This window comes from Armigeres subalbatus, chromosome 3 (genome assembly GCF_024139115.2).
Source record: "Armigeres subalbatus isolate Guangzhou_Male chromosome 3, GZ_Asu_2, whole genome shotgun sequence".
Lineage (NCBI taxonomy): Eukaryota > Metazoa > Arthropoda > Insecta > Diptera > Culicidae > Armigeres > Armigeres subalbatus.
The window spans coordinates 275,789,313-275,814,034 of record NC_085141.1 but is presented as its reverse complement, the minus strand read 5'-3'; the positions used below and the strand labels follow the sequence as shown (position 1 = coordinate 275,814,034).

Below are 24,722 nucleotides of genomic sequence, written 5' to 3'. Positions count from 1 at the left end.
CAATGTAGGGAAGGGGGAGGAAATGATGATGCAATCACTCGCCCACTGCAAGCCGAATATACCTCTGCACTTGCCACGAGTTCATGCGGAATTTGTTGGAATTTTTGTGTTAGGTTTGAGGGGCAGAGATTCGTCTTGGTTAACGAGCTGCTAATGTGACAGATAGGAGAAAGCAACTGATAGATTTTCTAATTGGATGTAAGAAACGAGCTTTTTCGTTTATTTCCAATTCTAGCAGTATCTACTAGAATAGTCAAGTTGATGATATAGTATAGAAATGGAAACGGTATGGAAGTCCATTTCCAGTTCTAGCGATTGCTAGAACATGAGAAATATAGAGAAAGATACAAAGTAGGAGAATGGAATGGATCTGGGATTGAACCCACAACCTTCCGCGTATGAGGCAGAAGCAGTAGCCATAAGCCCGTTTCTTACACAAAAGAAAGGTCGAATTATCTAAAAAGATTTTCTGTCGGCAGCTAAACTATGGCTAGTAAACCTTATAATTACTGGCATGTTTGAACTAAATCCAGTCCTTCAGACGCAGATTCTTTACCACCGGAGAATCTGCACACCAAGGAACCAGAAGAAACAGCAGACACCAGGAGCAGCAGCAGAGCAGTAGCAGGTTACGGAAGCAATGCCTTCTGGACCACCAGAGGGGCTTTCGGAGCTACAACACACCAATCTTAACCTAAAACCCCGTCATCATACCACGTTTAACGTCTTTTGTGTAGTTCTTTTAAATTTATGTTATTACTGCAGCCACCAATCAAATTTTAAAGTGTTAATGTTAAGGTGTTGAACTTTATTTTAAGATTGGAAAAACATCTTAATAAAGATTAAAAAAATAGGCAATTAACTTTGATTAAACCAAAGTTATAACAGTCTTTATGGATTTGATATAACTGTAACTTGACAAGGAATACATTGTGGCAGACAATCTCCTAGGCATGACAAGATACAAGTAATTGCTTTTGATGTATAACTCGAACTGATCCCTGTAAAACTTCAAGTAGGACTTAACTTCAGGTCTGGGTTATTTTTGCTCATAACTTGATGCAAATATGTTCTCACTGGTTTGCATAATATTATAAACCTTTATTTTTTGCACACAAAGATTAGTCGCAAGGAGTTGATGAAACAATGCACCATGCGTCGCCATATGTTTGTATGCTTATTTGATGAACATGTTAAAAACTTGTTGGGATCAGGGTTGTTAATCGATAAATTATCGTCCTTAAGTTAACGCCAACTTCGATAACGATAACGCTTTTACGATAATGCTTCGTTGACGATAAAGTGAGCATTGAACTAACGTTATCGTTATCGAGTATTCGTTGATTTATCGATAATTATCGAGTTAAGTATAGTTCAAAGTACAAATATTACCAAGTTGGATTTGCAATATCTATTTAACAAATATTGTATCGCCTTACAATATTCAGAAACGCCTTTAAATCCTGGAATTAAATTGGGATTCAAGAAGTCACCGAATTGACCAAATCATTTTTATTCAATCATTAAAGTTTTTACAAAGTCGCAGTTGTTCATAGTAGAGAATCTGAGAGCATTTTGAATGTCTACCCATACTTGTTTAATCTAGCATGATTAACAAAACTTCTGTTTTGAAGATCCGGAGCACCCAGTTATATGAATATTTTATGACTCAAAGACTAAACTGCTCAGTCTAACCAAATCATATTGAAAAGGTGACGAGGTTAGTCCACCAAGCTGTTGAGAGAATGTTTACTCATTACTGGTGCTGCCTTGAATGCACCACAACAGATCGCTGCATCAAATAAATTTCTAGTACTTGAATCCCAATATATTGCCGAGGGGCTCCGATTCCAGGTGAATATTCTTGCTTATACGATAAACATTAGCAAAGAAAAGTCATCATGCTCTCTAATTAAAAGCGTATTTATATTTAAGTGTCACTGTCTCAGACAATTAAGTCCGCCTGGGTATTGCAAATTTTTGCGATCTTCTTATTGCAACATATATGCTGCACAGTGAAAAAGTGGTTTTAGGGCTGACTTGCAGGACCCCTAAACTTTCGATGGACCATGGTGCACAGTTTTACTTTGAGTCAAACTCTGACTTTCAGACAATGATCATCCATCCCTAACATGGATAACAAATGCTCGATCAGATTTGCAACTCTGGAGAGGATTCTTGTGGTGGCAGGTTTATATCTTCTTCTTATTAAATGGCTCTACATTCTAACTAGAACTTGGCCTGCTTTTCAACTTTATATTTTCAAGTATTCTATTAGCATTTACTCGATTAATAATTGAATGTTTTTCTATGCTCGCCATTGCATGAGTATGTATCCTGTGTGACAAGTATAATGGATACACTATGCCCAGGGAGCCGAGAATTTTTCCCAGCCAAAAACATCCTAGGCCGAACCGATAATCGAACTCGCCATCTCCGGATTGGCAATTCTACGCCTTTTGCTCGCAAGACTAACTGCAGTGCTTAACATTTGATGCTTTTTAAGTTAATGGCTTAACTATACATGTGCTGCACAGTATATCTATACCTTGGAACCAACAGCGCCACATTTCCCGCATAAGCTAATATCAGCTTGTTGCAATCATTGCGTGTAACTTGTAATAGAAATTGAAATATATCTTCCTGTTGAAACGTGAACTGAAATCGCACTATCAGCTAATCACCAACAACAACATCATCGTTAGCGTACTACCATCATTTGCGGGTGATGATCAGCTATTATTTCTGGCGCACTCGGCCGAGTAACGCTGATACACACATTTAATAAAACAATTTCATCAATGAAAATTGACCAGATCTGACATGGTCGCTTGGGCGCGTAATTGAATGAATTCAAATTTACTACGAATTGTTGCTTATGTGACATAGAACCACATACACGCTCGATTGATTTCCGTGGAAATTAAACGTCAATTGCTCCGGTATCAAGTCACGAGACTGTCATCCATACTCAGAATCTCGCATAACTCTGTGCGACACAGGCTCTATCGCCAGGTTGCAACTGTTTTATCTTACATATGTTTTATCTTACGTATATAATGCACGTTACTTCACGGTTCGATACCAGCCCCAGTTATCAGAGGCATATAGGCGGAGAGGCACGAGTCAAATATATTGATACGATCTTGTCGGTCATTGTTTTGTTCGCATGTGAGAGATCAAATAATAGGCACAAGTGCATATGTTCGAATGTCATGCAGGGAGCCAGAATAAGAGTATTAGGAAAGAAAGTCACATGTCCGGAACAAATCTTGTCGAGTGTGTGCCACCTTTATAAATTGGTTTGCTAATAATTGATGATGAGCGCCTACATATGAATGGTAACTATTCCTATTCTTCATCTCATAGTTCCCTATCCTTCTTATCAAAATAAAATAAATGAAAGCAGTTCGATTCGTTTCTTATTTTGTGATTTTATTCAGTAGTGCGCACGCATGTTAGCAAAAAGAAGCAATGAAACTGGTGATTTATTTCTTCGCTTTAAGGTGATAATAATTTGTTACAGTTAGATGTAAATGGGGAAAGTTACCCTATTTCGACCCGATTTATAAAAACGTGATCTGTTTTGATTAGCACATGAAGCTGGCTCGAAGATTTCCAAGAATTGACACAGCAATCTTAAGCTAGGGTGACGTTAGATTTCAGACACTTAGATAATGTTCAATTGATTTATCGCCAATTCATCGATTTGGACGAAAGCTAAAACAGCATGTCAAGCGAAGAGATTCAGATATTATGTAAATGAATCGTCTCAGTGGTTAGTAACATTTTTTAGAAACTGCAGTGGAAGAAGGATGTCTAAAATTTAACGTGGGCAGGTTTTGTAACAGATGAATGGAGAAACACGATGCCAAAAAATAAAAAATTGCAGATCAATCCATCTAGTGATGATGAGTTTTGAAAGGAAATAGGAAAGGCCCTCCTTAGCCGTGCGGTGAGATGCGCGGCTAGTAGGGGGACCGCGGCTACAAAGCAAGACCATACTGAGGGTGGTTGGTTTTGATCATCGGTCCGGTCTTGTAAATTTTCGGGTTTAAAATTGTCTCAAATAAGAAGAATAAGAAGAAGAAGAATAAGAAGAAGAAGAATAAGAAGAAGAATAATAATAAGAAGAATAATAATAATATAATGGTGGGAGCTCTGGTGAAATACCCTCGGTGTCCATGAAAAACCACCATTTTGAGCAGGTGGGAGCTGAAGGCCCAATGAAAAACCACTCTCGGGCGAGCACTGGCGCTTGATCCTAGCTATTTAGCACTGTAAAGAATTAAATAACTTTACAGAACCCGTAGCTTCCGGGAATGAAAGCATACCCAGATATGGAGTTACGCTTAAGAAGAATACCACCCATGCGATTTGCCGAGGAGGGAGCTCCTAATGGAATTGGCCCTGGGACGGGGGACAGAGAGAGGCGTAACAGCGACCCTCTAATCATCGGGGTCAGCCCGTGCCGACAAGGCAAAACAGAAACGGCAGCATAAGAAATCACCAAGGCAATGCTGCACCTGCGGATGTTGCTGTGATTGATCGACGTCAATCACTCACGTAAGCAGGCCGCCGACGGTAGCGGATCATGTGGACAAGGGAGATGAATCAATACGTGATCCGTTGCTACTACGCTTGCACCAGGATGGAGACGGATATGTCCGGCAGACCGGCGATGCTGGAGATGTTCAATGAGAGGGTCCCTAGATTTGCACCCCAGCTTGACCAGAACAAGTTGTACACATGCCAGAGAAATATTATGCCACATAATATGCTGACTCCAGAAGACGTAGAGTACATCAAGCGGGAAGTGCAGAGGGAACTAGGAGAGGAGGAGCTGGCAAGATCGAGCGATATGTCGAGATGGAGTTCTGTTGGGTTGGATGCATCAATCGTAAGTAACCGTCGCGATTCAATTGCACCCGCTCTAGATCCAACAGTGGAATTACAACGACAACAATTGAAGGACGAACTAGCCAATCATATGGGCACACAGTTCCGTGGGACAGACCCCATGCCCCGGCATTGGATACCCAAATTAGAGTACTCCTATCGGTTGACGAGTTCAGTAAGCATCCTTAACCAGGATATTTTGCCACAGTACTTGGAAACCCTGCACAGAAAAAAATAATGAAAAGTAAACAGCACGTAAAACTTGTCATGCGGAAATTTACGCTATTCTTCGCTGAAATGGGCCTCTTCCTAACAAGATTGCTTACAACTTGCATGCAATATAGACGATTCACGTCAAATATTGTATACATTTAGGCTATATCCGTTGTGGAATCACGCTAATAATGATGTTCCATTATGTGCATGATTTTTGGCGTAAATTTCAGTGGATTTTTCTATCTGTGTGGAGAACCTTGAGAAGCTGCAGTTTATCGTATATTCGGCTGCAGTGGGTGCTGTAAGGACGTTGGGATTACGAACGCGCCCGCAAGGTGAGAGTGATGGACGCGCACGCCCGGAAGTACAAAAACCCGTATCGCTACACTGCGGTCAAAGATTGTTCGATTAACACAGTACAAGCAGGGGAATCGATCAACGAGGTTAGTTCGAAATGTTGCTGAAATTGTGAAACCCACAGCACTCCGTGATCTTACCGAGGCGAACATAACTGAGATCCTCGACACCCATGTACAGGGGTTTAGTGCTCTTCCCTAGCAGCACACATGTTCCATGTAGGTTACTGCAACTCATATGTGACCAGATTTGGTCACAATAAAGTTTCTGCAACCATGTTCGACTGATTTGTGCTGCTCGGGTTGCTAAACGATGGCGACGTTATGGAGAGTGTTCGAAGAGGGAGGAGCAAACCCGAATGTTCAACATCAACGAAAGGGAGTTCTACAACCACATCCGAAACGACAAACTCGACTTTGGCGAGGGCCTTCCGGAGATTGCGGAAATCACGCAGTTTTGGTCCAAGCTATGGGAGAACCCCGTCATACACAACGGCGATGGGGTGTGGATGGCAGAAGAAGAGCGATATTGTGGTGGAATTGGAGACATGACCGCTATCAACGTGACCGCCCAAGACATACGTGAGGCTACCCGGTATACCAGGAATTGGGTTGCACCAGAACCCGATTTTGTGCATAATTTCTGGTATCTGGTAACTCACAACGGTCCACGGGCAGATGGCGGAATGCTTCAACACGGTACTAGATAACCCCGGGCAGCTACCGGAATTCATCACTAGGGGTGTCACTTATCTTCTGCCGAAGGATCGGAACACTTTGAACCCAGCCAAGTACAGACCAATAACGTGCCTTTCAAGTCTGTACACAGTGCTGTCATCGGTAAGGGTGCAGAACCATTGCGACGTCAATAACCTGATGACCGAGGACCAAAAAGGTTGTCGACGCAACACACGAGGCTGCAAAGCTAAATCAACAAAAATGACAGTTGTGCGCCGCCTCCGTATCGAGTAGCGTGCCCCCGAAAACGCGAGCACTTTGAAACTTGGATTCCATGAGGAGTGACCTTAAGGTAATGCATCAGGAGGGGTATATTACAAGGCGATACCTTTAGTCCTCTATGGTTTTGCTTTGCCTTGAGCCTTCTTAGCAGAGCACTCAATCAACACAACTATCGTTATCTTTAGAAGAGTGGGGAAAGGAGTACAAACATTACTCACACCTTTTTTATGGACGATTTGAAGCTGTTTGCGGAATCTGTGGAGAAGCTGCACCAATTTCTGCGGCTTGTAACGGTATTCAGCAAAGACATCCGGATGGAGTTTGGTATCGATAAATGTCGATCCATACATCTACACCGGGGTCACCTGGTGGATGCCGACAGTTTCCGCGTCAACGAACAGGAGGAGATTCGAAACATGGCTGAAGGCGAAACGTTCAAGTTTCTAGGTTTCCTGTAACTAAAAGGAATTCGCCATACGATGATCAAGAAAGAGCTGCAGGAAAAGTTCTTGCATCGTGTCAACGGTACTTTGGAGAGCCTTTTGTCGGCCGGCAACAAGGTGAAGGCGATAAACACGTTTGTCGTGCCCTTATTGACATATAGTTTCGGATTCAAGACTGACTTGGAGGCGTTTAACGAGCAGTACTTACGAGTGGCGTTCACTAAGGATCGCATGCGTCATCCAAAATCGTACATTGAGAGAGTCACCCTGCCACGTACAGTAGGAGGAAGAGGCGTCACCGATATACAAACACTATGTGTTTCCCAAATCCAGCAGTTGCGAAGATACTTCGTGGAAAGCCAGAACCGCCACGAAATCTATCGCGCTGTGTGTGAAGCTGACCACGGATTCAGTGCCCTGCATCTGGCGCAGGAGGACTATCAGCTGAATTGCGACATCAAATCTGTCGACGAGATGATTGCATCGTGGAAGCAGAAGGAGTTGCATGGGACGCACCTCCATCAACTGGAGCTGGAATATATCGACAAAGCGGCGTTGAATACGTGGCTGGAGCGGGGTGAACTCTTCTCGGAAACAGAAGGTTCATGGTAGCCATCCAGGGTCGGGTAATTGCTACGAAGAACTATCGGCACTTTATATTGCACGAAAACGTGGAGGACCGCTGCAGAAAGTGCAATTCAGTAGGAGAGACGATCGAACATGTCGTTTCCGGGTGTTCAGCCTTAGCTGATTCAGCCTATCTCGGTCGTCATAACGAAGTAGCCAAGATTGTGCATCAACAGCTTTCTTTAAAGCACAACTTGGTTAACCAGTTTGTCGCCTATTACAAATATGTGCCTAACCCGGTTCTGAAAAATAGTTTCGTGAAGCTGTACTGGGATCGCGAGATCATAACGGATGTCCTCATTCGTGCCAATCGGCCCGATATTGTGGTCTACGACAAAAGGATGAAGCGGGTAACTCTCATCGACATTGCTGTACCGATAGACCATAATGTCCAAATAATATTCTCCAACAAGATAACGAAGTACCACGACTTGGCGGAGGAGTTGAAGCAGATGTGGCACATGGAGGACGTGCGTATAATTTCGGTTGTTATCTCAGCCGATTCCGACGATTCCGGTCGTCCCGAAATCTCTTCTGAGATCCTTAGGAGAGCTGGAACTATCTCATAACCTCCATAGCATCCAAAAAACAGTGGTTCTTGGAACTTGCAGCATCGTAAGAAGATTTCTGAACCACCACAACTAATACATCCGGTGCAAACGTTTACCATAGGATTTTAAGTCAACTGGCGAATGAGATCCACAGAGCCTAATCCCCTTTGGCATTCAGATTGCCCGGGGTAGGTGGAAATTCCCAGCACGCTTGCCGAGGAAGTGCCAAAACTCTATAATAAAAAGAAAAAGAAGAAGGTGAAGAAGAAAAAGAAGAAGATGAAGAAGAAACAGAAGAAGAAAGGCATAATAGAAATGCTAAAAAGATGTTTTAAAAACCGTGTCAAAATATTATCCTATAAAAACATTATTACTTGAATTTTGCATTTTACAGTGACAAATTAAATACTGCCGAAAATACGATTATTGAAGTTATATAAGAGTAATTATCGCTGAGACAGGTCAACTATTAGCAGAATCTACAACTAAAGGTCTGAAAGATAAAATGTCGAAATGACAAAAGGTCGAAAGGGACAAAAGGACGGGAAGGACAAATAATAAAAGAACACCCAAAAATGAATCTTTTAATTATTGTTTAAAATCTTCGCATATACAATATTGTAAGGTTTCAATACAATGAAAGAGATACTGTATTAAAATAATACAAAATTGTTAGAATTTAATACAATGTTTGCATTAAAATCTTCCGACATTGTATATGCCAAAATTATATACAGTTTCTGTAAGGTTCTTATACAGAACTGTAGCAAAATCTGTCATCCGCTGGTTAGATGAATAAGGCAGAATGAAAAAGATAGAAAGAGAAAAGAAGAAAGAACATTGAAAAAGAAAGAAGATTGGAGAAGGAAGAAGCCAGAAGAAAGAAGGAAGAAGGAAATAGGAAGATAGAATAAGGAAGAAAGAGGAAAAGAGAAGGAAGAAGAAATGAAGAAATAAGATTGAAGAAAGAATAAACCAGAAAAAAGACAAAGGAAGAAGGAAGATGGAAGAAGGAAAAAGAAAAAGGGCAATGAAAAAGGGAAAAACGAGGAAGCAAAAATGAAGAAGGAAGAAGAAAGAAGGAAAAGTATAAAGGAAAAAGGAAAGACGAAAAAGGAAGAAGGAAGGAGGAAGAAAGAAGAATGAAGAAAGGAAAAAAGTAGAAGCGAGAAGGAAGATGAGGAAAGAATTGAGAAGGAAGTCCTTTTCGACCCTTTTAACGTTTATATCTACCAAGAAATTCGACATTTTGTCCCTTTCGACCTTCTGTTGTTTTCTACCATTCTTCCCTAACCCTTATTGACCCTTCCGACGTTTATATCTACCAAGCCTTTCGAAGTTTTTGTTTTTCGGCTTTTCGTCCCTTCGACCTTTTGCCTTTCGAGCCTTTTCCAACAAACAAGTTAAGCTGAACAAGCCAGTTTATTAGCTGAAAAAGCTTATTTGCCACGAAATGAGCTATGTTTCAGCTTCCTATGTTTGCTTGGTTGTCCCAGGTTGCACCAGGTTCCCAAAAAGGCCTAAATTTATGATCATTCAAAAGCTTAAGCTTATATGTAGAATCTGAGTTGAATGCCCTAGAAAGATGGACTCCTCGTTATTTGTGTACGAAATGATTTTTTGTACATTATTGACTCTCTGAAACTGCCATAACTCGTACAGCTGATTTTATATGTCAGCATATAGTTAAAAAGAAGAAGAATGTGGCCTTAATGGGCAATTATAAAAAAATGGAGGTCTTGTTTTGCCTTTCTCGTATACTAAGTGTACGGAAAGGCTATAGGACCATTGCAAAAGCAAACTTTTGATAAAAGGCCTGCAGACCCATATTGTTATGTACGAATCGTCTCAGCTCGACGAATTTAGGTGATGTCTGTATGTGTGTGTACAAAAATGTGAGGCACACTTCTTTATACTTTTCATTATCCGATTTGCTTGCAATAGGTTGCATTCGACACGGAACACGGGCTAGTATTTCGCTATTAATTGCAATCCAATCCATTGCAATCCGGAGTTATTAAAAATCTAACCGCCATTAGGTATAGCAGAATCGAAAACTTTGTTAGGTCTTTTTTTATCTCCTGTTGGTTATTTCAATCACTGCGACCAATTGTTAGATCTATTGTGATATATGCCCCATTTGATATAGCTTTGTCAAGTTGACGCATCATTACTATTTAGAGCAATTGCATTACCTTGACTACTAGTGTTATCAAAATGCGGTATTATGGTTCTGATGAATCGTACTACCATATTGGGACTTGTTTCCCAAACTTCTGAGGGTTCTATCAGTCCCTTGTTGAAGAACTGTAATCTCTTTCTAAAATTGCCGGACAATGGCATAACAGATGTTCCGAGTCTTCTACATGTTGGCCGTAGAAACGACATACATCATCTTGAAGTTTTCCTAACAGCTTCAAGTGATATCGGCTCGGGCAATGGCCTGTTATAAGGCCTGTGTATGTGTTAAGATCTTTTTTTGAAAGATCTAAAATTTTGCGAGTAATAAATACGTTTGGTGTGATGAAACGTTTAGACTGCCTCGCAATTAAGGTGTTTTTCCAGATGTCCTCTATTTTAGAATGTTCCCAAGATTTGAGTTCCATTCGAAGAGAACACGCAGATACACCACAAAATAGTTCGGGACCTATGAAATGTCGAGATGAACCAAGTCTGGCCAGCATATCAGCTTGTTCATGCATTCAATGCCACAATGACCAGGAACCCAATACAGGTTCACTTTGTTACGACTACCCAAGGTTTGGAGTGACTGAACACATTCCCAAACCACTCTTCTCTGCTTCTAAATGAATAAATTGATCCCTTGGTAGCACGTGGAGCAAAGCCTTAGGCTTCATAAAGCAAGTTGAGCTTTTCTTGCACTCACCTGACTTTTTGGATACTCATCTATTATTTTTGATCATTTTTCAATTTTTCTTTAAATTTTCTAACTGTTCTGCTGCTTCATCGATTTGCTGTAAGTGTTCGTTGTCCATAACGTAGTTTATTTTTATCTTCCACTGCGTGTGGTATCTGTATTTTTTCTATTTCTCCAGTTTCATACTTATTTTGTGTATTTCGTCTATCACGTCCATCTGTTCTGTAACTCCAGATTCAACTACCTCAGCCAGGGTTTGCAGAAATCGCTCTTGATAGATAACGAACAACAATAAAATAAAGGCAAAAACCTCTTCGAATCATAACAAGCTATGAAAACAAAACTATCGGACTTGTATACAAGGAAAAAAACTTATTCGGATAGGTGGCCCCCACCGAGGGGGTTTGATAAAACACGTTTTTTTTCGCAAAGCTGTGTAAAACAAGTGTAAATACATCATCAGAAACGGTGCCAACCGCAATCGGGGCTTATTAAAAAAATATCATGGGTTGTAGCACCCCGAATCAGTTCATTATCGTAACAGCTACCGAAAAACGTCTCTCACGGTAAGCTACCTATCCAGAGTGTATACAGACATGCTAAGTGAGAGATGTTCTCGTTCTCCTTTGGATTCGAACCCTGACCTCAGCATATGTAGACGTTTTTCCTTTGGGTCGATACACTGTCTTGCTTTCGGAAAAATACCTTTACTGTCCATTTTGAGAATTCTAACGATGGGGGAATATCCTTCAACCGAATAAAGGGTATGGTGATGACTTAATCTAGGATAAATCGGAGCGTAACAATATGACCCGAACATAATTATGTCCGGAACCGAATTCGACCTCCTGCCGCCGGAAAGTCGCATTGCTTTGAATCGTTTCTTTTCTTAGACTTTTCTTAGATTTTTGAGAACGATATACCGGAACAGAATGCTTCGTCACCTAATCACCTATGTAAAGATCACCCTTTTGAGGTATTTTCACTGCCTGAGCAACACACATGTCGTAAAAGTTTCTATTGGTAGGACTTATATTATTCGCATTTTGGTATGGGCAGTTCGTGGAGACGCGTAGTACATTGTAGATTAGTTCCACTATGGCGTTTAGGCCTCTTCCCTTAAATCTTCCCCTAAATCAATCCTTTTGCTTTTTAGAACAATGTTAATACTTCTGGAACGGTAGAATTTTACACTAAGAGTAACCGTATCCAACACGACAGAGCTCCCATTTTTGGTATAGCTTCCGGGGAGCAGCATTTCTTATTCAGACGTTAGATGTCAACAAAGTGGCTGCTTGAGCTGTGCCTCCTCGGTGAGTCAGTGCGGATCTCTGTGTGTAGAACTTGGACAATGTGGTTCCATAAGATTGTTCGAACTGTGTACGGCACCATGGACAGGTATAGATAGGGCTTGCTGAATAAGAAACACCCAATGGGGTCTATTTTATCATTTTATCATGATTTTTTTTCATGTTTTAAAGTTACGTGAACAAATCGGTCAGTGCTTAGTTCAATAAGTATATCTCATTTTTTCTTTTGACGTACACACTTGCTCACGCACACCTCAATTCGTCGAACTACTTTGATTATCATTTGACAATGTAAATTGTTGAGCCTTCTATCGAAGGTTTGTTTTTGGAGCACGCTTACCATTCCCCTCCACAGTGAGTGGGGTAGATGAATCAATGCGGTTAAAATCGCATTCGTACATTTTTCTAATATTTTAATCAGTCGATAAACAACAACACGTTTTCAAGTGAAAGTACCAGTTACCATTGACAGTTAACATTGAAAAATCCATCATCGATATTGCCATTATCTCAAATCTAATCAAATATGTGTGTTCTGTATGGACGGGCTCAACGCTATTATTTTCTGGATTGCCGTAGTCCTCCCAGTGCAAATATTGAGTCATTCAACAGCTGATTTGACGAATCTATCGCGGGTATGGAAGACGAACAACAACCGCAGTAAGTCGCTAATATGGGTTTCGTTTCTTTTTCGCTCATTCATACTTTTATTGGCTGGAATATGGGTTTAATTGAATTAAAGAGACGGCACGGCGGTTCAGTGTTTGTACTGCTGTTGGCATATACACACATGTGCCAATGAATAAGCGCTACCCGAAGCTTCGCGCGCCATTCCACGAAGTCATGGAACATATTTGTGATATCTATGTCTGAAATAGTATATCAGAAGTTTAGTTTTTCTTCTCATTTTACAATTAGGATATTACAGTCTTGCAGCTTGTACTCGTTAAGCACTTTCTCAGCTGTCTCTTCTTATGATTGTTTTAATTATGTTAAAATGTCAACTTTGCCTTTTCACATGAATTAAACTTTAATTTGTTTTAAGAATCTTTGATATCGAAACATTCTTTAGCAAATCGATTCAGATTTTAAATTTTATCTATTGTCATGAATCATTTCTAGATTTTGTTTGCTTTTTTTTATTTCTTGGCAGTCCAATGAACCACAATGATGAAATGGAAATAATATGTAGAGGAAGCCTAATAACCTTGTAATTAAAAAAACAACGTTTCTATAATATTAGAAAATTTTCCAAGTTTGTTGTTGCAAATGATGCATGCTTGTCTACCGGAGTTTAGTTTATTGTATGATTTGTTTACATCTTGTTTATGGTCTATAGAATACTGGAACAATGAATGTAAATAAAATAAACCGAAGCATACTAGGCGTAAAGCGTAAACTTGTCTGGAATGCATAGTTCGATGATCATAATAGCATATGACTCAACGTAAAACCCATTGTTGTTGTTCATTGTTCCCAAACGGGAAATCAATTTTTATCTCAACATGTGCACACGCAGCAGACAGATAGAAATATTTTGTTATTTTTAGTTGTTTACTTGTTGATATGGGAGTGTTAAAATTAGCTCAGTACCGATTGAAACTTGTATCAATTTCTAAACTTGTATCAAATATCTTGTAAAACTTAACCTTATTTTGTTAGTTTTGGCACTACATAATATATAAATAAATAAATAAATAATGGGCGTATCCATATGTGATAACAGGTTAACAAGTAGTCCCGTATGTTTATGCTATACAGTATAAAAATGTTACAGCACATATGATGTAGGGGAGGTGGGGGTAAAATTAACAGGGTGGGTAAAACGGACAGGGGTCCCGTTTCAAATTATGAGTGTAAGATGTTTTACTACATTGAAATAATGAAAACTATTCTGTTTATTGCAGATTCAATGTAAACTATGGTTGAAATGCCATGGCAATGTAATTTTTTATGTGCAGTATTTAAGCTTTTGAAACAGAAATCGGCAAAACTAATCCGCATGATCCTCGATGATCTCAAACTTAGTCTATCCAAAGATTGGGTACGGGTTGAATTGATGATTTATCTCAAAATTATTGGCGTAACTACAGGGGGGCTAGGGGAGGATATAGCCCCACCTAGGATCTGGCTAGCCCCCCCTAGAATTGTTTTTACTTTGTATAAGTATTACGCATATCTAGTCCACTGATTATATACGGGGGTAAATGCAGAGAAAGGATTGTCTTCATTATCCAATTACTCTCTTGGAAACACTACAGCAATCTATTCGCTCAAGTTTTTGAATTTCGAGCAATTGTTATAAGGCTTGCTCACGACAAAATTTGGACCTCTCAAAACACGTTATAACTTATGAAATACCAAAGGAAATACCTCATCAACAAGTAAATTAAAAAATATATTATTTATTAGTATTACAAGTACTTAATGGATATGGATACGATTCCTTGAGATTTTCAAGTTTTTCCAGGGTTTGGTGAGTAATTGTTATCTAAATCGAGCGTATGATCTTAACCTTCCTTACTAATACCAATCCTAAAAGCTGCAGCGCATTTTAATTATCACTGTAGGCATCTTGAGAAAGGTTCGGTAAAACTCTTAGATTTCAAGTAGAGGTAACTAAAAGTTGAATAAGAAAGAACTTTGTATTCTTTCGGATGGATTTTAGAAACTCCGCATACTATTTAATTCTCTAAGCTCCTATTGTCGCTGCAGCAATGAAACCAGTTAAAATGTCTCAGTAGGCGTGAAACAGACCTACTGAGAGAAAAGATGTGTTAAATGTTCCTATGTGTTAACTCGTTAATTTGCCTGTCATAAGACGAGTTTAAACAATCCCATTGAATTCCACCACTTAAGTGGTTAGTGGTGGTTAAGTGGTGGAATTCAATGGGATTGTTTAAACTCGTCTTATGACAGGTGAAAACATTCCACTAAAAAGCTCAACATAATTTTCTTATCGTTAATTTGTTTTTTTTTTACTAAATTGAAAATTAACGAACAATAAGTTGTATTGGGATGTAAAACTGATTTTTTTAAAATCATCCTAGAAGTTATTCTAACAGAAAAGAAAGGTTAGTTTGTTGTGGTCAGATCGCCGTTGGAAAGCTCGTAGGAATTGTCAGGCCACTGAATTGAAAGCTGGCGAAAAGAGTTTAACAAGCTTATTTATTCAATATTTAATTTATAATGTATTCTAGGTTCGAAGCATATCAAAAAGTCCTTTAAAAATCAGGATCGTGATTCACATTCTATTTACGGTGAGCCCAACACCTATGTTTTTCTGATCCTATCAAGGATTTTAGGAATCCTACGAGATTTCTAGATTTTTGTAACAGGGCTGAGCGTCGATGAACATCATTTGAAAAATTTAAGTCGTCCATTACATTGATATCTGGTAGACCAACAATATACATCAGTTGAATCGAGCGAAAATGGTAACCCGACTAGAACAGCATAACAAAAATTTAACACAATTTTAACATATTGTGATATTTATAACTTATTTTGATACAATTTTCTTCTCAGTAGCCTTTATCTTTCAAATGTTGTAACAGGATTATATCATAATATGATTTGAAAAATGCTTAACACCGAATTGCCCAACAGTAGGCAATTAAAATAGATGTAGCTAAGTCTCCCAGCCATAGATATCACAACGCTGATATAATTTGAAAAGGTTGCCTTATTTGTAATGTCGTTAGTTTCATGTTCTTGGAAAATAATCTTGCTCAGACAAAAACAAAAATTTCTGATTGTTGATCACAATCTGGAGACCAATCACGATCTGTAAAATTTCCAACTGCACAGAAACAATATATTTTGTATCTGATTCTGTTATAAATTTCTAACAAAATATGTTATTTTTATGATAAAATTGTAACAAAATTAGATAGTTTTTTGTTTCCAGTAGTGTAGTATTTGATAGAAATTTTGATATTTTAACAACATCCTGCACCATGTTTCTAACTAATTTTGTTATAAAAATTTAGTATAACATAACAACATAGGATGATATAATTTTGATATGACCTTCTAGTCGGGAAACTTTCTGTGTTATGAGTGTTAAAATAGAAAAGTTTAAAAAAGAATTTTTCATTAGTTACGCCAATGCAGTCAAAATTCGATTTTTTGAGAATTTTTCAAGAAATTGAATCATGGTAGGGTAGAACGGACACGTTCTGGTGTGGGTAATATAGACCATATTAAGTACATACATGTTGGGCCCTCCTTAGCCGTGCGGTAAAACGCGCGGCTACAAAGCAAGACCATGCTGAGGGTGGCTGGGTTCGATTCCCGGCGCCGGTCTAGACAATTTTCGGTTTGGAAATTGTCTCGACTTCCCTGGGCATAAAAGTATCATCGTGTTAGCCTCATGATATACGAATGCAAAAATGGTAACCTGGCTTAGAAACCTCGCGGTTAATAACTGTGGAAGTGCTTAATGAACACTAAGCTGCGAGGCGGCTCTGTCCCAGTGTGGGATGTAATGCCAATAAGAAGAAGAAGGAGAAGAAGTACATACATTTTTTCCAACGAAATTTCATTTTGAAAAGTTTGTATTGTTTACCTTTGAAAACGCCAAGCATTCATTAAGAAATTCGATTTTCCGAGTTTTATTCAGACAAATGGCATTTTTAAGTGATTTTTGTTGATGTAATATGCTTTTTTTTAGTAAATCATTGTAAGTTACCAATATATTTATTATTATCCAACCTTTTTATTTCCAGAGGCTCATTTTAAAGATTTTAGCATTTTAGCATTTTAGCTGAACCTATGCATACAATTCATCAACTAAATTCACTGTTTTAAACTTAATTTCTTAACATGTCCGTTTTTCCCACACACTATGTCCATTTCACCCGCATACTTTTAAAACGAGATTTTTTCTTCCTGATTTTCATTGTAAAAAAAAAACACAAAATCCGATTGTTTTCCACTAAATTGACTTCCAGCCATCGTAGTGCTTCTATTCAATATTCACGTAAGTGGTTTAGGTCCCCAATATTACGACGTTTTCCTTGTGAAAATGACGCGATTCCTTAGCATGTCCATTAGGGTGGTTCAAAAAATCGATTTTGCTCCACAGTGCTCATCTGATTCTTTACCATGTTCTGAGTGTCCTCTGAAAATTTGAGCTCATTTGGATTAAAACTGATTTAGCACAAGCCGTTTCAAGTTTGCATGCAAATTAGTATGGGGAAATTTACTTTCTCATTATACTGTTAATGACGCTTCCCCATCAAGCGCATGTTAAAAGAAAACCTACATAGCTAAAAGGAATACTCAACAGCGTTCACTCAGTGAAAACCGCATCTCAATTAATCGTTCCAATAATTAGTAATCGAATTTAATCTATACCGTGGTTTTCTGGAGCTAATTGCATAACTAATCAACAGGCAACATTGCTGCTCGTGGCGCGAACGATAGCACACACAAATTCAGGCTACTATGTTGCACTGCACATTTCAGTGATGCCCTCAAAGAAGTTTAACGATCATGACTAAAGATTCGCAACCTGTCTTAAAATCGATTACTAATTATTGGGACGATTAATCAACATGCGGTTTTCGTTGGATGAAAGCTGTTGAGTATCCCTTTTATGTCGTTTTCGTTTATTCCGAACGGTGTACACCGGCGGTGCAACATTTACCACCGCAAATACGAACGGTTTGGGTGCAACTTTTTGACTGCCAACACATGTTTTCGATGGTGTTGGTGATGTCGTCAATCAAATCTATCAAATATCATATAGCGAGTAAATATTATTGAGATTTATGTAAGGATGTAATATTTGTAAGGATGTTATATGATTATGTAATATTTTTGTTTTGTTTTTAATGTTTTTTTTTTAATATCTACTTTATATTGCACAAAATATTACACAAATTTGCACAAAATATTACACAAATTTTGTAATTTAATTTTGCAAATTGAAAACGTATAAAGTAGTTTCTTATGCGTTTTGTTTATTGTTTGCAACATATTTAAATGTAAAAAAATCTTCAAAAAAACAAAGGGCCCTTGTAGAATTTGAAATTGTGAATGTTAGAAATGTTAGAATTTATTTGAAAACTATTAAAAACGAAGATCGATTCAAATACCGCCATCGGGGTTGACGATGAGTTGAGAATGAGTCATCGCTGGTACTGGCAGTCGAGAGGTCGATAACAAAATCGTTGGAAAACTACTCTTATGGTTAATTAGTTTTCTTGCTACTTAAAACATTTTAAGTTGTAGACAGTGACCTATTTTCAACCCCATTTGATTATTTGTCACCCTCAATGACGGTATCAAAATGATCAATAGATTTTGAGTTTTACCAGAAAATAATGCAATACGAGTTTATGGACTTCAACATAAATTTTCACATCTCTACGTGATAGATTTAAAAAAAAAATCTTTAATAATTTCATATGAATTGAACATATTATACAATTCATTTATATTCATAGTACAAAAAATTAAGTTTTGAAATAAAGACAAAAACACTATTTATATCATTGCTATGAAAAAGTAATGATAAAAGCTAAATCAGAAGATAACCGGATATGGCGCTTAAAACTGATTGACGCTAAAACCAAGAACCGCATATGTGTAAATTTAAATTATTTCTCGATTGAAAATAGTTATGTAAATCGACTATTAAGTTGAGATCAATTTCCGAATTTCACAGTCAAACTTTGTTACATCATGTCAATATTCGTTTGAAAAAAGTTAAAATATAATGTTGAGGAAAATAAACAAGTTTGTTCTATCTGACTATTCGATTTACTACATTATGAAAGGAAAATATATAAATATAAATAATGAATAGCTTTATAACTATATAAATTTGTTAGATTAAATTAAATATAGAAAGATTTCTCTCTCTCTTTTGTTGATTTTGATATATTTATTTAATTGTAATTGAAAAATCACTAATAATTAGAATAATTCATTAATATTATAACAAATTCTACTTCAACAACATTGATACACATTATTAAATATAATATCAATGAGGAATAGATATCAGCAGATAATAAAATAAAAACAAAGCCACCCGAAGAAACTAATAAGAAACGCAGTAGGAAACTTATGACAGCTCCGCATCGCATAAGTATTGGTACCACGCGGTGCCTACCCGCTACACTCGCTTCGGGTAGGGTGTAGATTTTTCTGCACCGGTGGCAAAAAGGTGCAAGAACGGAACTGCACCGTTTTTAAAAACGAACGATTCCAGTGCAAGTTTGCCTACACCGGTGCAAGCGGTGCGAATAAACGAAAACGACATTAGTTAAGTTGGTTTTCTTTTAACCTGCGCTCAATGGGGAAACGTCAATAACAGTATAATGAAAAAATAAATTTCCCCATACTAATTTGCATGCAAACTTGAAACGGCTTGTGCTAAATCAGTTTTAATCCAAATGACCTCAAATTTTCAGAGGACAGTCAGAACATGGTAAAGAATCAGATGAGCACTGTGGAGCAAAATCGATTTTTTGAACCACCCTAATGTCCATATTACCCCCAGCCCCCCTATCCTTTTTTTTTTTCCTCGTTTTTCCACTGCGTCCAGATTTTAGGACTATTGTGATATACCCTTTTACTGTGAAATACGCAAGTTATCTCAGTAACATGTTTGTCACTGAGATACCTTGGTATCGACTGAACTCAAGACCATCTATTATTGATGAATAGAGATCCTGAGTTACAGTATGTGACTCCCCCATTCTGGCGAGACTAGCTTTATGAAGCCAACCACGTCCTTGGGGGATAAGATCCATATGTCAGCAGGCCCTAAAAAGGGCTTGCTGAGAACTTTGAACCTACGTTGGGTGAGTGCACTGCAATAGCAGAGGATGTGTTCTGATGTTTCTCTCTCCTCGTCACAGAAGCGGCAATTTGAGGTTTGGATTGCTCCGATCCTTTGTAGATGGTATCTGCAGGGCAGTGTCCAGTTATTAGACCGGTATAGATGTTGAGATCCCTTTTGTTGAGACCTAATAGTTGTTGGGTTTTCTTGGGGTTAATCGTTACGAGCCTTTTGGATTGGCTCGTATGGGGAAGTGCATTCCAGTTTGATGTGATTTGACCGACCATATATTTGTTCAGTTCCATTTTTACAGAGCAGTCTGAGATCCCGCAGAAGGGCTCAGGGCCAATGAACCTTTCATTAGATCCATTCCTGGCTAGCTCATCAGCAATCTCGTTTCCCTCTAGACCCGTATGTCCTGGGATCCAATATAGGTAGACTCGATTGCGTATGGATAAGTTTTTCAAAGCCAGAATGCATTCCCACACTAGCTTTGAGTTACAAGTGTAGTTATTAAGCGACTTAAGTGCCGCTTGGCTGTCAGAGAAAATACATATTTTTGCAAATCTATACTTTCTCCTCAGGCATAATAACACGCATTCTAATATTGCATATATTTCCGCCTGAAATACTGTGGGCCACTGTCCTAAGTGGACAGAAATTTTTGTTGTAGGGCCATAGATTCCGGATCCTGTCAGATTATTCATTTTCGAACCATCTGTGAAGAAATTTATAGAGCCTGTTGGGTCCACCTCCTTCCCACTCCTGGCGGGAAGGAATGAACACATCGTAAGGTAAGTCATAATTGACTACCGTTTCCATCCAGTCACTACAAATTCCTATTGCGGGATTTATGGCAAATTCATTTAATATGCTGAGGTGACCCGTAAGGTCTCCCGACAGCAGTGATTTTGTTCTCTTTAACCTTAGAGCACTTTTTTCCGCTTCCAGCTTTATGAATTGATCTAACCGGGGCAGGTGAAGCATTGCGTCTAGGGCCAAAGTGGGTGTACTACGAACTGCACCAGTGATGGCTATGCAAGCGGTGCGTTGGATTTTGTTGAGCTTAGCCCTTGCAGAAGCCTCATTAGTTTTAGGCCACCAGACAAGGGAAGCGTAAGTTGTCCTGGGACGGACAATGGTTTTATATATCCACATGATCATACTTGGTTTTAGGCCCCATCTTTTACCAAGGGTTTTTGAACAAACCCCAAGTGTATTGAGACCTTTCTGCACAACTGATTGGAGATGAGAGTTCCAATTAAGCTTTGCGTCGAGTATGACACCTAGATATTTTACTTCACTTGAATAAACTAATTGTGTTTGATTCAAGAAAAGGGGTTTCAGTTGTACCTTTCTCCGTTTGGTGAAAGGGATAATGGAAGTTTTTGTAGGATTTATGCCTAGTTGATACTTTTGACATCAGGAAAAGGTGTGATTTAGGGCATTCTTTCCACGATAACACTTTCGAATTTGCCTCGTACAATAATGACAACGTCATCAGCATATCCAACCACTTCGAAGCCTCTTCTCTCTAAGCTGTCTAGAAGCTCATCCACCACCAGTGACCACAACAAAGGAGAAAGCACTCCGCCTTGCGGACACAAGGGGCTTTAACAGTGATGTATGAACCGCTAAGCTCAGAGGAGATTTTCCGATTAGCTAGCATAGCATGTACCCAGGTAACAATGCATGGGTCGAATTTTCTCCTCAACATTGCTGACCCTATAGACGAATAAGAAGCGTTATCGAATGCGCCCTCAATATCAAGAAATGCTACAAGAGCAATTTCTTTTGCATTAAGTGTTTTTCGATTTTTGAACTACCGTATGTAGTGCCGAGATCGTAGATTTTCCACTTTGATAAGCGAATTGGTTTTTGACAAAGGCATTGCTTTCATAAATTTGTGATTTATGTACTCGCATAGTACCTTTTCCATAATTTTGAGCATTACAGAGGATAAACTTATCGGCCTGAATGCTTTGGGGTTGGTTTTATCTCTCTTGCCTGCCTTCGGAATGAAGACAGCCCGGATTTGACGCCAATCGTTAGGTATGTGCCCCAAAATCAGACTCGCCTTAAAAATCTCAACCAAGGGTGGAACCAGTGTTTTCTCCTCTTTTTGGATCAACGCTGGAAATATTCCATCCATGCCAGGAGACTTAAATGGCTCGAAAGATCTCACAGCCCTCTCAACCCTGGCCCGAGTGAAAGCTTCCTTTGCAACCTTTATTGCGTCTTTTTAGACCCAGAAACCCATGATTGGATCTCTTGTGGATCTGAGACAGCAATTCCAGTGCCTTGGTCGCCGATGCTCGACTCAGGGATTGAATCAGGGAAGTGGATCTTTAACAATTCGCTCAGTGTATCGCTAGGCTCTACAGTGAGCGAACCATCCGTCTTTCGGAGGCTACCCACACCATTGGAGTGGTCTTTTGAAAGAGTTTTTGGAGTCTGGCCACTACGGGTGTATTCTCTATGCTTTCACACATTAGAATCCACGATTTCCGTTTGGCTGACCTTATTTCTTTGTTGTAGTTCGTCAGGGCCTTTCTGTATAGGCTCCAATCGCCGGTTCGCTTAGCACGGTTGAACTCCCTACGCGCAGTTTTCCTAAGCTTCTCAAGAGTTTTATTCCACCATGGAACGTCTCTACTCGAACTAGTTGATTTAGTTGGACAGCTCTCTTGGTAGGCGTTAAGGATTTTGTTTTTAATGGATTTGGACGCATCTTCCAATTGTGTTATGGACTTGATGTGACTTTCTATGATGTACTCTTCGGATCGTAGGATAGCTGAGTAGGATTCCCAATCAGTTTTCTTAGGATCTTTAAACGTTTTTTCCATCGTTAGACCCCTTCCCATTCGAAGATGATGTGTTTATGGTCTGACATTGATATTTCTTCAGAAACATGCCAGTTTTTATTTTATCAGAGATAGACCGACTACATAGAGTCAAGTCCAAAACTTCCTGACGAATGGAGTTTTCAAACGTGGGCTTGTCACCAACATTACAAATGTCAATGTTCTTGGAAGAGAGAAACTGTAACAGGTACTCACCTCTGGTGTTTATATTGGTACTTCCCCATACGGTGTGATGTGCATTTGCGTCGCACCCTATGACGAAGGGGATGTTGTGTCGGTGGCTGTAGGCTACGAGCGCAGCTATTTCTGGAGGAGGATTTCGTCCACGTCACCTGGGAAGTATGCCGAGACCACCAAGATCTCTCTACTCCCTCTGGCGGAAGGTACCTCCATCCTGACCGCTACGATGTCCCTTTTATGAATTCTGAAATTGGAAAGTATTTACAGTTGTTATGTAATAAAATAGCCGCTCTAGGAGAAAGCTGGCTGTCATCATATACCAACTTACATGAGTGTTGTGGAATACCTTGTATTCTGGATTTATTGACCCATGGCTCTTGAATGAGGGCCACGGTTAAATTCTCTTTGGTGAACCTCCGACAGAGCACACCCGTGGCGCTCTCAGCATGGTGGAGGTTCACTTGCAGAACTTTAGTCGCCATTTCCGGGGTTCCCGCTTTTTCCGGACGACGACTGTCCGGCTTTGGATGTTGCGGATCATCAGGATGTCGTTTGATATTACAGTTTGGGTTTTCTCTCTTCCCTGTAGCAACCTGGCCCGTCAGTTTCGCCTCTGTGGTCAAACTGTCGGTTTTTGTACCCCCTTTGCCCTGTTTAGATACCTTTGGTTTGGTATCACTAGAGCAGGGGTCGCATGTAAGCTTCGAGCTTTTCCTTTAGAGGCGGACAGACTAGCCTTTATGGTGCTTTTGGGGTGAGATTTACTAACCTCGCCCGAACCGGAGGCTTCCTCAGATTTCTCTTGGGTCGGCCTTCCAGTTAGCCGAACCTCGCCCGAACAGGAGGCCTCCTCAGATTGCTCTTGGGTCGGCCTTCCAGTCGGATTGGCGGTAGCGGCAGTCGGTTGATCTGTAATCTTCCTTAGTTGGATTTCACCAAATCGGTAGTTGAGGGTGTATTTGGACTTCTTCAACTTTTCCATCGACGCACCCTCTACTGTGAAGATCCATTCAACATGAATATCTTTCAGAATGGATCGTTTCACAATACGCCAATTAGTTGTTGTGATGTCATTTTGGCTTTCTATGAGAGCCTTTATTCGGTCGTCATCATAGCTGGAGCTTTGTGGGAAGAATGCTCGGATCATCTCTGGACGTGGAATCGCCACTTCGTCCATTGCCATCAGCTCTGCACCTTCCCAGGGTTTCATGGATGGGGATATTCTCTTTAACCACTCAGCAGTCTCTTGATCCTAACAGATTAGAACCATGTAACCGGACTTGTAGATGAGGTTGTTGAATTTGGGTTTTATTGGCTCGTTTCGCTGTTGAACTACTCTGAGCAGGAGTGCTTCTTGTAGAAGGTCTAGCTGGGCTGTAGTGAGTTGGACGGTGGGAAAGTCTTTGGGTATTATCCCGACCTTCACGCTTTTGGCCATATCACTGTAGCTGATACCAGCTGTTTTCCTCATGGGTGGGTTTTGTTGTCCAGACACGTTTTTCTGAGGCGCGCGGTTTGAGGACTGTTGGGCGCGCTCTCTCGGATCCAGATGGTGCTTCACCCTTTTTTGTTTGGGGTCCTCTGTGGCGGATTTGTCTAGGTCGTTTCTCGAGCGTTTTGAGGAAGTGGGCTCGCTCTCC

General features: G+C 39.6%; 1 protein-coding gene across 4 annotated transcripts in view; it reads left to right on the top strand.

The window, feature by feature from the left end:
- Nucleotides 1-24,722, top strand: part of LOC134219901 (sodium/potassium/calcium exchanger 5) — an 81,129-nt gene that overhangs the window by 11,739 nt on the left and 44,668 nt on the right. The window contains exon 1 of one of the 4 annotated variants that reach the window (XM_062698800.1): nt 12,652-12,900. The exons of 2 other annotated variants lie outside the window; for them this stretch is intronic. In XM_062698800.1, the coding sequence (XP_062554784.1) occupies nt 12,780-12,900 (121 nt within the window). In that variant the 5' untranslated portion in view covers nt 12,652-12,779. Of the gene's footprint in view, nt 1-12,651; nt 12,901-24,722 lie in introns of those variants that run through there. One more of the 4 variants, XM_062698799.1, reaches the window with a different exon arrangement.